This window comes from Hyla sarda, chromosome 3, assembly GCF_029499605.1.
Source record: "Hyla sarda isolate aHylSar1 chromosome 3, aHylSar1.hap1, whole genome shotgun sequence".
NCBI classification, from domain to species: Eukaryota; Metazoa; Chordata; class Amphibia; order Anura; family Hylidae; genus Hyla; species Hyla sarda.
The window spans coordinates 281,330,861-281,342,985 of NC_079191.1; the positions used below are offsets into that span (position 1 = coordinate 281,330,861).

A 12,125-nucleotide genomic window follows, 5' to 3' on the forward strand; every position below is an offset into this window, starting at 1 on the left:
TTCTCAATCTTGTCACACGATGATTTTTTTTTTGTATCGCTCTTGATTTTTGGGTAAAATGACTGATGTCATTACAAAGTAGAATTGGTGGCGAAAAAAAGCCATCATAGGAGTCTGAGGTACAAAATTGAAAGGGTTATGATTTTTAAAAGGTGAGGAGGAAAAAGGGGTTAACGAGAGTGCCCACTTAACTGACAAGGCTTTGGCTGATCATAGTCTTATGTGTATAGCCCGCTTTAGTGTAAAAGGAGAGCAGTTTGGGAGCCGGACATCATGTTTCTATGTTTACTGCTGTACTATGAGTTGATCTACACTACAAAACTGTCTAACTTGTAGAAACTGCAAACTGATACGAACGGACATCAAATGCTCCAGATTTATTACAGTGGCGTTGGCTGAATGATAACCCTGGCACATCTATGACTTTCTTAATGTAAAGGTAATGCAGCAAAATGTTGACACATTTCTTAATCATTGTCACACATTTTAGGTCAAGGCCCCTTCATGGACAAGTCCTGTTGTTTTTGCCACACACAACATTATAAATGTATCTCAGTTGCTGTGCACCTCTATTTCGGTACATTTAGAATAACGTTTGTGGCTTAACAAATATAGTAAATGTGGGCCAATGTCCCTATAACAAAAGTCAAATTAGGAATATTCTATGATAATCTGATGGTCATTTCCATCAGTAATAACAATATCTGTTGTACAAATGACATTTACCAATTGTGCCTTGGCTATTGATCATTTTACAGATGGGTATTGTGTGATATCCAGTAAACACAGCACCATTGTGCAGAAAACAATGTTTGCACTTAAACAGCAGTATTAACCATGCTTGCAATGACTGGAATAATCCTTGAAGGTCAAACAAATATGCGAGACACTTTGAAAACCAATCTGACTTTTCTGAATCATTAGGAAGGCCTTGCTGGGATTTTAGACCACTGCCCTCTGGGGCCTGCCATCCGACGGCACACATGCCTAGTGAATCAACCTATTCAAATAAAAATATTTTTTCTATGTAACATTTGTGTTATCAGACTAACATGGATGGCTTTTGTGACTTGTCACTTTGTGCATCCAAATGCTTGCCCATCACCAGATCACCCCCCACCCGGATGCCTACATTGGCATTCTGTATGGATGCATGGTAAAGTGTTAAGCAGATTTATGAGAGCGGAGGGGGTAGCTTTGCTCCCTCACTTGATAAAAATAATTTAAGCTTGGCTGATTAAATGCTTCCACATGTAGAGAGAATCTTCTATTCCAGTCATGTTCCTCTTATCAAGCTGCAGCTCTGTTCTTCTGACAATCACACTGCAGAAGCTCGGGGCTGCACTACATCAGAAGAATTGGGAATTACTCCCAGACCCACAAGAACAGCAAATTAAAGAGCTCCAGACAAACTGCAGTACTTTCTTAGAAGACAGACTGTACTTTTCAGCTGGAGGATTCGCCCTCACATCTTTAATACCTGAAATGATTACTCGGGAGCCCACCTCAAAAGTTTACTCATTTCACTGTGATCATTGATGCAGACTTGAAAAGCACATGCGGGTTACACACAGATTTATATGTGAATTTACAAAGTACACCACCTGAAGGTTGTACAACTACCACTTGACCATACTAACATTATCATCCTCTAGGATAGTTTTTCTCAAGCGCGGTCCTCAAAACCCCCAACAGTTCATGGTTTTTAGGATTTCCTTATTCTTTCACAGTGATAGAACTGTGGTGATGCCTGATTCACCGACCATAATTATATCACCTGTGAAAGACTAAGGAAATCCAGAAAACATGACCTGTTGGGGGGTCTTGAGGACCACGCTTGAGAAACAATGTACTGGGTGTTTATGTTCAGCTTTCTTAAGTGCTTAAAGGGGTACTCCGTCCCTAGACGTTACCCCCGCGATCTCCCTGCTGCACCCGGCATTCATTTAGGGTGTCTGGTGCGGCACTGGAGGCTCGTGATGTCACGCTCATACCATCACTGCCATGCCCCCTCAATGCAAGTCTATAGGAGGGGGCGTGACTGCTGTCAGTCTTAATCCCATAAACTTGCATTGAGGGGGCGTGGCCCTGATGGCACGAGTGGGGCGTGACTTGACTGTGCCGTGACGAGCCTCCGTACCTTCAGTCATCCGGCACGGAACGGAGTACCCCTTTAAACGGCATCACTGCTTCATTTTTTTCAAATAAAAACCCCACTAACGATGAAATAATGAGGGATTTTCTATCCATGGGGAACTGTGTACAGTTTACCCTCCTGAGAAGCAACAGGGCTTCACTCTGATGGTATTGCTATTGCCTCTGCAGCCAGCAGTGTTGGTACAGCAACCCTTTAGGGTCCTGCCAGGTATTGAATCCACGTCCAGGTTCTCTGACCTATCATTGCTGGCTGGAGAAGTGGCCCTTTGGTTGTCCAGGTGTTCTCAGTTGAGAGCATTTATACAACAACAACCTATATGCTTTGCTACAACAGGGAGTTGTAGTGAAGCATATTGGTGGATACAGAGGGATTACATTTTTCCTTGCATTTGGGAACACTCTTGTTACATTTCTGTATGAAGTGAATGCCTTAGGTGTTGCTTTAGACAAGTTCAGTAGTCTTGCTTATGGCATTGAGCATGTAGGTTTTGTACTGCATGAGGCTCTTTTATCTTATTTTATGTACACCAGAGGCTGATGTGTGATTTATGGCCATTTACAGATATTTGGTCACTTGTATTTTATGGATTCCAGCAAGGACGGTTCAGTGAGGGTCAGGGTTTAGGAAGGCAGGATGCATCTGGATGTGTCTGTTCTACAGTTACGAAACATGCACAGCTCAGCCATGACAGGGCTGACCTTATGCTTCCAGGCTACCCCACGATGCTGCGTGCATCCCAAGCTAACTAGAAGCAGAGAGCCTCCTCAATCCCAGTGATGGAGAATAGCAGCTTTTTACACAGTAAGTCCTGCGGAATCCTAAACATTCCTGATTCTAATGCTGTGGGCATTTCAAGGGTACCTTCAGGGTCATCATGCTTGGCACTAGACTGAGGCCTGATAATTCGGTCGTTTATTGATTCTAACTTTCTTTGTATCATTGAGCAGCTCGAGATCAGAGCTCTGCATCTTATAGAGGATCCATTGTTCTAGAAGATAAACAATGTATTCACATACCAGGGCGTACACTTTGTTTTCTTATGCTTATGCTTTATACTGTGTTCTATACTGGTATAACCTGCAAATATATATGAATAGTTTAGTTTAGTTATTGTTTTCCTGTGTTGTTGATCTCCGATACTAACCCAGAGAAATGGACATTTTAACAGAGACAGATGTGTTTCACTAAATACCAAATGGTTGCCACTTCATCTACATATGTTGTGCCAGTGTCCGACATGGACAGTCTGCAAATGCATCAGTGCAAATGCAGATTATCTTGTTTTACTATTCAATACAGAGAAAGTTTGACAGGCTTCTGTGAGACAGCTGTGTGAATTGTGGTTCAAACATAGGATACATTTATTACAACTAATAGATACCTTTTAACTTTGTGCCCTAAACACACATACTATAGTATATTGCCAGAATATTAGACCAAATCATTAGAAGTGTTGTCCATGAAGGTAAAACATTTCATTGCTGTCATATACTGGTTAGCCATATTGTACAACACCACAATGCACATTTATTATCTTCATTTCCACTATGCCAGTAGGCAGCAATGGGTTTTGGCGTTTTGCAAATATCAATAAATAAAAAAAACTTATAATACTATCAAGATGTCATGTTACCATTTCCTGGAAAAAGTCCCTCTTAAGTTACTGAGCAGGAAATAGTTTATTGGAAGTAAGCATGGTTTGGATGAGTGCAGACATGGTTTATGTAAATCGGGGATTTATCCCATTTTGCTCAAACTTCCTGTCACTAATGTTGGCAGCATTCCGGAAAATATATTTTTCAGAAATTAGAAGGGATCTCACATTAAAGTGTACCGGTCGTTAACAAAAACGTTTTATTCAATGTAGATAATACCATTATATGTATATTTGTAATATACATTGGTTATAAAATGTTGTATATTTTTGTCCCTATAGCTATTGCCTGTGTGTCTTTGTGAGTAGACCAAAAACAGGAAGTGTGGGTGGACAAGCAGGGCCCAGTACACTTAGGACAAACATGGCTCTGTGCAGTGAGAACAAGCAGGGCTCTGTGCAGTGAGGAAAAGCAGGGCTCTGTACACCGAGGACAAGCAGGGCTCTGTGCAGTGAGGACAGGCAGGGCTCTGTGCAGTGAGAACAAGCAGGGCTCTGTGCAGTTAGGAAAAGCAGGGCTCTGTGCAGTTAGGACAAGCAGGGCTCTGTGCACTGTGGACAAGCGGGGCTCTGTACACTGAGGACAAGCAGGGCTCTGTAAACTGAGGACAAGCAGGGGTCTGTGCAGTGAGGACAGGCAGGGCTGTGTTGACTGAGGACAAGCAGGACTCTGTACACTGAGGACAGGCAGGGCTCTGTGCACTGAGGACAGGCAGGGCTCTGTGCACTGAGGACAAGCGGGGCTCTGTGCACTGAGGACAAGCGGGGCTCTGTGCACTGAGGACAAGCGGGGCTCTGTGCACGGAGGACAAGCGGGGCTCTGTGCACGGAGGACAAGCGGGGCTCTGTGCACGGAGGACAAGTGGGGCTCTGTGCACGGAGGACAAGCGGGGCTCTGTGCACGGAGGACAAGCGGGGCTCTGTGCACGGAGGACAAGCGGGGCTCTGTGCACGGAGGACAAGCGGGGCTCTGTGCACGGAGGACAAGCGGGGCTCTGTGCACGGAGGACAAGCGGGGCTCTGTGCACGGAGGACAAGCGGGGCTCTGTGCACGGAGGACAAGCGGGGCTCTGTGCACGGAGGACAAGCGGGGCTCTGTGCACGGAGGACAAGCGGGGCTCTGTGCAGTGAAGCTCTGTAACACGCCTCCGGCTCACACATCAGGATGATTGACAAGCCAGGAGATTGCACAGAGCTCTGCTTACCCTGCCCTTGCTTCCTGTATTTGGATTCCTCATAGAGACACACAGACAATAGTTGCAGGAACAGTATTTTTTTTACCCAAAAATAGACACATTTTTCAATCAATGTATATTAAAAATATACATATAATGTTATTATCTACATTATATAAAAAGTTTTTGTTAACGACAGGTATACTTTAAGAAACGTGAAAGGAGATAGTAGTGGTCCCAGTATGTCTCACTAGGTTTTCCCATATTTTTTTACTGAACGGATTCTTATGACCTTTCAGCAGTTTTATATTCTGTTAGCATACTTACTTTTGGATGTAGTTCATGCCCTTTATTTTTGACTGTATACAGGACAGTTATTTTATAATCTTTAAAGCAATACATACTTGGAATTAGCGTTGGCTTACATCCTAGATAGAAGTAATCTGACTTTAATGAATATCAAGCTTGAAGTAGCAGGAAAATATAGATATACACTCTATCATAACCAGTGTACTGTACCTTAGCTAAAAGCAGAAGGCTATCAGTTGACCACATTATGGTTTTCATTTTCTGTATTCCTGTACAGTATACATAGCTTTTTATCTAATGTGCCATGTTTCTTGATGGATGGTGACTAAGTCACATATGTTTTGTTGTAGGAGAAATCTGATGCTGGCTCCACATCATTACAGCTGCCATCCCCCCAAAGTGAAGTAAGTGCAATAACAAATAATCTTTCTGCAGTCTTCTAAGCTTTTCTTTTAATTACAATTATTATGTAACTCTTCCCCCTATATTTACCCCACTGACCTAATAGAGTTCCTAAAGACATGTTTCTTTTCTTTATTAGGATTCCATTGGATTCAGTAGTACATTATCTACACCAGAGACGGAAAGAAAGTAAGTCAACTTTTATCTCAGCTTATTGAAGAACGTAACAAAACACATTTTTTTCAATGACAATTCCAAGCTTAATTCATAAACGTTTTAAAAGGTTTGGGTGACATCTAATATTGGAATATTGGCCAATATAAAGAAATGCAGTACCAGTGTAAATAGAAGCCCCAAAAAGTATTCACAAACATCAACATGCCATGAGACTATATAATAGGTGAGATTTCTGTGCAGAGGGAACGTTGACTAGTTGCACACAGCAATCAATCAGATCGCTTCTTTCATTTTCAACCCCTTAACGACAATGGACGTAAATGTACGTCATGGTGCCGTGGTACTTAACGCACCATGACATACATTTACGTTCCCCCATGACCACGAGCACTGGAACGGTGTTCGCGTCATCCACAGCAGGTCCCTCTGCTATCAGCAGCCAGGGACCCTCTGGTAATGGCGGACATCCATGATTGCGCGGTTGTCCGCCATTAACCCCTCAGATGCCATGATCAATACAGATCATGGCATCTGCAGCAGTGCGGTACTTTAACCTCCCTGGCGGTATGATTCTGTCTGGAAATGTGTACCAAAAGCGGTACAATTTTTTTTAACTGAATTTCACATCTCCCTCCGCCCATTTCACATCTCCCCCGTCACATTCCCCTCTCCCTTGTCACATCCCCCGTCACATTCTCCCCCCCTCCTTGTCACATTCTCCCCCCTCCTTGTCACATTCTCCCCCCTCCTTGTCACATTCTCCCCCCTCCTTGTCACATTCTCCCCCCTCCTTGTCACATTCTCCCCCCTCCTTGTCACATTCTCCCCCTTCATGTTACATTCCCCTCCCCCTGTCACATCCCCCCTTCATGTCACATTCCCCTCCCCCCTGTCACATCCCCCCTTCATGTCACATTCCCCTCCCCCCCTGTCACATTCTCCCCCCTTGTCACATTCTCCCCCTTGATGTCACATTCCCCTCCCCCCCTGTCACATTCTCCCCCCTTGTCACATTCTCCCCCTTGTCACATTCCCCCCTTGTCACATTCCCCCCCTTGTCACATTCCCCCCCTTGTCACATTCCCCCCCTTGTCACATTCCCCCCCTTGTCACATTCCCCCCCTTGTCACATTCCCCCCCCTTGTCACATTCCCCCCCTGTCACATTCCCCCCTTTGTCACATTCTCCCCCCCCCCCCCCCTGTCACCTTGTCCTGCAGCAAATACACTAGGTTTGCCGGGCAGATTTCAAACCTAGTGTATTTGCTGCAGAACAAGCCCTTTCCCCTTCAGCCAATCACAGGCTTTACACCACTGCGGCCTGTGATTGGCTGAAAAGTGAAAGGTCCTAGAAGATGAATAGTGAAGAGAGGACACCCTGGACTGCACGGAGGGGAACGGCATCTGCAGGGACCGGGACTAGGTGAGCAAAAGGTTTTTTTATTTTGCTACTTCTTCCTTTTACACTTAGCTCAGTGTTTTTCTACCAGGGGGCCTCCAGCTGTTGTGAAACTACTACTCCCAGCATGCCCGGACAGTCTTTGGCTGTTCGGGCATGCTGGAGTTGTAGTTTTGCAACAGCTGGAGGCCCCCTGGTAGGGAAACCCTGACTTTTAGTATTTTTCTTGACCTGCTCTGGCCGGCCCCCGCAACGGGAGCCGACCAGAGCAGGTAATCGCATGTTTTCCCGGGGGCTGCATCCCTATATCGCATTGCTTTTGCGATATATCATGCAGCCCGGCCGGGAACTCTGCAATTCTACCCCGAGCGTGACTCGGGGTTACCGATCCTGGCAGGGAAAATTAACCCCGAGTCACGCTCGGGATTACCGCTCAGGAGGTTAAATGGATGATCAGATTGCCCGCAGCGCTGCTGCGGCCATCCGATCGTCCATAATGACGGACAGAGGTCTCCTCACCTGCCTCTGGCCATCTCCAGGGGTCTTCTGCTCTGGTCTGGGATTGATAATACTGATCAGTGCTATGTCCTATGCATAGCACTGAACACTATGAGCAATCAAATTATTGCTATAAATAGTTCCCTATGGGGACTATTAACCCCTTAAGGACTCAGGGTTTTTACGTTTTTGCACTTTCGTTTTTTCCTCCTTACCTTTTAAAAATCATAACCCTTTCAATATTCCCCCTAAAAATCCTTATTATAGCTTATTTTTTGCATCACCAATTCTACTTTCCAGTGACATTAGTCATTTTACCCAAAAATTCACGTCGAAACGGAAAAAAAATAATTGTGCGTCAAAATAGAAGAAAAAACGCCATTTTGTAACTTTTGGGGGCTTCCGTTTCTACGCAGTGCATATCATTATTCTGTAGGTCCATACGGTTAAAATGATACCCTACTTATATAGGTTTGATTTTGTCGTACCTATGGAAAAAATCATAACTTCATGCAGGAAAATGTATACGTTTAAAAATGTCATCTTCTGACCCCTATAACTTTTTTTTTTCCACGTACAGGGCAGTTTGAGGGCTTATTTTTTGCTCCGTGATCTGAAGTTTTTGTCGGTACGATTTTTGTTTTGATCACTTTTTATTCATTTTTTAATGGTGTAAAAAGTGACCAAAATACGCTTTTTTGGACTTTGGAATTTTTTTACGTGTACGCCATTGACCGTGCGGTTTAATTAACAATATATTTTTATAGTTCGGACATTTACGCACGCGGTGATACCACATATGTTTATTTTTATTTTTATTTACACAGTTTTATTTTTTTTTTATGGGAAAAGGGGGGTGATTCAAACTTTTATTAGGGAAGGGGTTAAATGACCTTTATTAGCACTTTTTTTTTACTTTTTTTTTTGCAGTGTTATAGGTCCCATAGGGACCTATAACACTGCACACACTGATCTCCTATGCTGATCACTGGCGTGTATTAACACGCCTGTGATCAGTGTTATCGGCGCTTGACTCCTCCTGCATGGATCTCAGGCACGGAGCAGCCATTTCTCGATCTGACACCGAGGAGGCAGGTAAGGGCCCTCCCGGTGTCCTGTAAGCTGTTCCGGATGCCGCGATTTCACCTCGGCGGTCCCGAACAGCCGGGATACTTTCGCTTTAAAGGCGGCGGTCAGCTTTGACCGCCGCTTCTAAAGGGTTAATACCGCACATTGCCGTGATCGGCGATGTGTGGTATTAGCCGCGGGTCCCGGCCATTGATGAGCGCCGGGAGCGACGCAGGGTGTAAATATACGTCCTGCGTCAAGGGGTTAAAGTGTAAAAAAAAAAAAAATGTAAAAAATGTAAAGTAAAAAAATTTGAAAAATCCCCTCCCCCAATAAAATTGCAAATCTGTTTTTCCCATTCTACCCCCCAAAAAGCATAACATAACTCACAGAGTAAAGAAAACGTGTAATTTTTACCATAGAGTGTACATCTTGAAAACAAAACCTTCCAAGATTTGCTAAATTGCGGATTTCTTTTCAATTTTCCCACATAAATAATTATTTTTGAGTTGCACCGTACATTTTATGGTAAAATCAGATGTTTCATTACAAAGTGAAATTGGTGACGCAAAAAACAAGCTCTCATATGGGTCTGTGGAGGGAAATATAAGAGTTATGATTTTTAGAAGGCCTGGTCATTTAGAAACAAAAATGCAAAAATAAAATTGGCCTGGTCCTTAACCTCTTAAGGACCAAGGGCGTACAGGTACGCCCTTGGTCCTGCTCTCCTGATATAACGCGGGGTTACACAGTAACCCCGCGTCATATCGCGGCGGGCCCGGCGTTATAGTGAAGCCGGGACCCGCCTTTAATAGCGCACGGCGCCGCGCCCTATTAACCCTTTAGCCGCGCGCTCAGAGCTAAGCCGCGCGGCTAAAAGTGAAACCGAAAGTGGCCGGCTAGCTCAGTCGGGCTGTTCGGGTTAGCCGCGGCTAATCGCGGCATCCCGAACAGCTGACAGGACAGCGGGAGGGCCCCTTCCTGCCTCCTCGCCGTCCGATCGCCGAATGACTGCTCAGTGCCTGAGATCCAGGCCTGAGCAGTCATGCGGCAGAATCGTTGATCACTGGTTTTCTTATGAGAAACCAGTGATCAATGATAAAGATCAGTGTGTGCAGTGTTATAGGTCCCTATGGGACCTATAACACTGCCAAAAAAAAGTGGATAAAGATCATTCAACTCCTCCCCTATTAAAAGTTTGAATCACCCCCCTTTTCAAATAAAAAAAAAACACAGTGTAAATAAAAATAAAAATAAACATATGTGGTATCACCGCGTGCGGAAATGTCCGAATTATAAAAATATATAATTAATTAAACCGCTCGGTCAATGGTGGCGCGCAAAAAAATTCAAAATAGTCCAAAATAGTGCATTTTTGGTCACTTTTTATATCATTTAAAAATGAATAAAAAGCGATCAATAAGTCCTATCAATGCAAAAATGGTACCGTTAAAAACTTCAGATCACGGCGCAAAAAATGAGCCCTCATACCGCCCCATACACGGAAAAATAAAAAAGTTATAGGGGTCAGAAGATGACAATTTTAAACGTATTAATTTTCCTGCATGTAGTTATGATTTTTTCCAGAAGTCCGACAAAATCAAACCTATATAAGTAGGGTATCATTTTAATCATATGGACCTACAGAATAAAGATAAGGTGTCATTTTTACCGAAAAATGTACTACGTAGAAACGGAAGTCCCCAAAAGTTACAAAACTGCGTTTTTTTTTCAATTTTGTCGCACAATGATTTTTTTTTCCGTTTCACCGTAGATTTTTGGGCGAAATGACTGACGTTATTACAAAGTAGAATTGATGGCGCAAAAAATAAGCCATCATATGGATTTTTAGGTGCAAAATTGAAAGAGTTATGATTTTTTAAAGGCAAGGAGCAAAAAACGAAAATGCAAAAACGGAAAACCCCCCGGTCCTTAAGGGGTTAAGGCCAAAATGGGCCTGGTCCGTAATGGGTTAAAGAGGCCTGTGAAAAATAAAAGAAGCGATCTGATTGGTTACGATGGGCAACTGGTCAACTTTTCCTCTACACAGGTTTTGATAAATCTCCCCCATAGTCTTTATTAACAAAAAAGTCAAAATGATCTGATAATCTAGAATACACACGAATGAGGTGCAATATCCTAAATTGAAATAATGTTTAGTAACATACAAAAAGATGTATACCTGGATAACAGAGGCAATACCTGCAGGACACAACACTGAAACCCAATGGGGGAGATTTATTAAAACCTGTCCAGAGGAAAAGTTGCTGAGTTGCCCATAGCAACCAATCAGATCACTTCTTTCATTTTTCAGAGACATTTTCAAAAATGAAAGAAGCGATCTGTTCTTTCCTGCAGGTATTGCCTCTGTTAACTAGGTACACTTCTGTGCAGATCACTTCTGTGCATCTTTTTGTATGTTACTACACTTTGTCACCTTAGGAGCCATTGTCTATTTGGTCTCATTTATGCATATTCTCCACAAATGTGTGCTGGTACATCTCTTTGGGTGGGTTCACACCACGATTTTCTATGCAGTTTTTGGATAGGTTTTTTTTTTTTAAACCGTATGCAACCGTACAGCAAACCGTGGCCATAGACTTTCCATTCAAAACCGTATGCACCATATTGCATACGGTTGTCTCCGTTTTTCACACCACACATTTTTTTACTTGTTTTTTTTCTGGACAGAAAACCTTGGCCTACCACGGTTTTTGGTCCAGGGGAAAAACCGTATTGACCCGTATACGTTTTGTTTTTTTAACATGGGAATCAATGGGAACCGTACAGACCTGTATGTGTGTACGGTTCCATCCAATTTTTACCATACGGTTTTTGACTTTGCACAGTTTTTTTTTTTCTTGGAATTTCAATTAAACAAGTGAAACTTTATTCATAATGGAGAGAAAAGTTCAAAACGTATACTTTTTTTTCTTAAAAAACTGATGCAACCGGACATCACTTTTCAAACCGTATACGGTTTTCAACCGTATACAGATTAAACTTTGTACACACGTTTTGATACAGTTTAGTCAGGTTTTGAGGAATCCATTTTTTTAAATAAAAAAACTGATAAAAAACTGTGTTGCAAAAACGTGGTTTGAGCCGACCCTTTCTCTGTTTTATGAGATTTTTTTGCTAACAAAGACTATGGGGGAGATTTATCAAAACCTGTGCAGAGGAAAAGTTGCCCAGTTGCCCATAGCAACCAATCAGATTGCTTCTTTAATTTTTCAGAGGCCTTGTTAATGTTCCATGGTACTTTGCCATTCATGTATACATTGTG

At 43.0% G+C, this 12,125-nt stretch overlaps 1 protein-coding gene across 4 annotated transcripts in view; it reads left to right on the forward strand.

Annotated features, from left to right (window-relative positions):
* Positions 1-12,125, forward strand: part of SASH1 (SAM and SH3 domain containing 1) — a 200,434-nt gene that overhangs the window by 64,036 nt on the left and 124,273 nt on the right. For all 4 annotated transcript variants that reach the window (XM_056566754.1, XM_056566757.1, XM_056566756.1 and 1 more), the window contains exons 3-4: positions 5,647-5,700; positions 5,838-5,887. In XM_056566754.1, the coding sequence (XP_056422729.1) occupies positions 5,647-5,700; positions 5,838-5,887 (104 nt within the window). The remainder of the gene's footprint in view (positions 1-5,646; positions 5,701-5,837; positions 5,888-12,125) is intronic.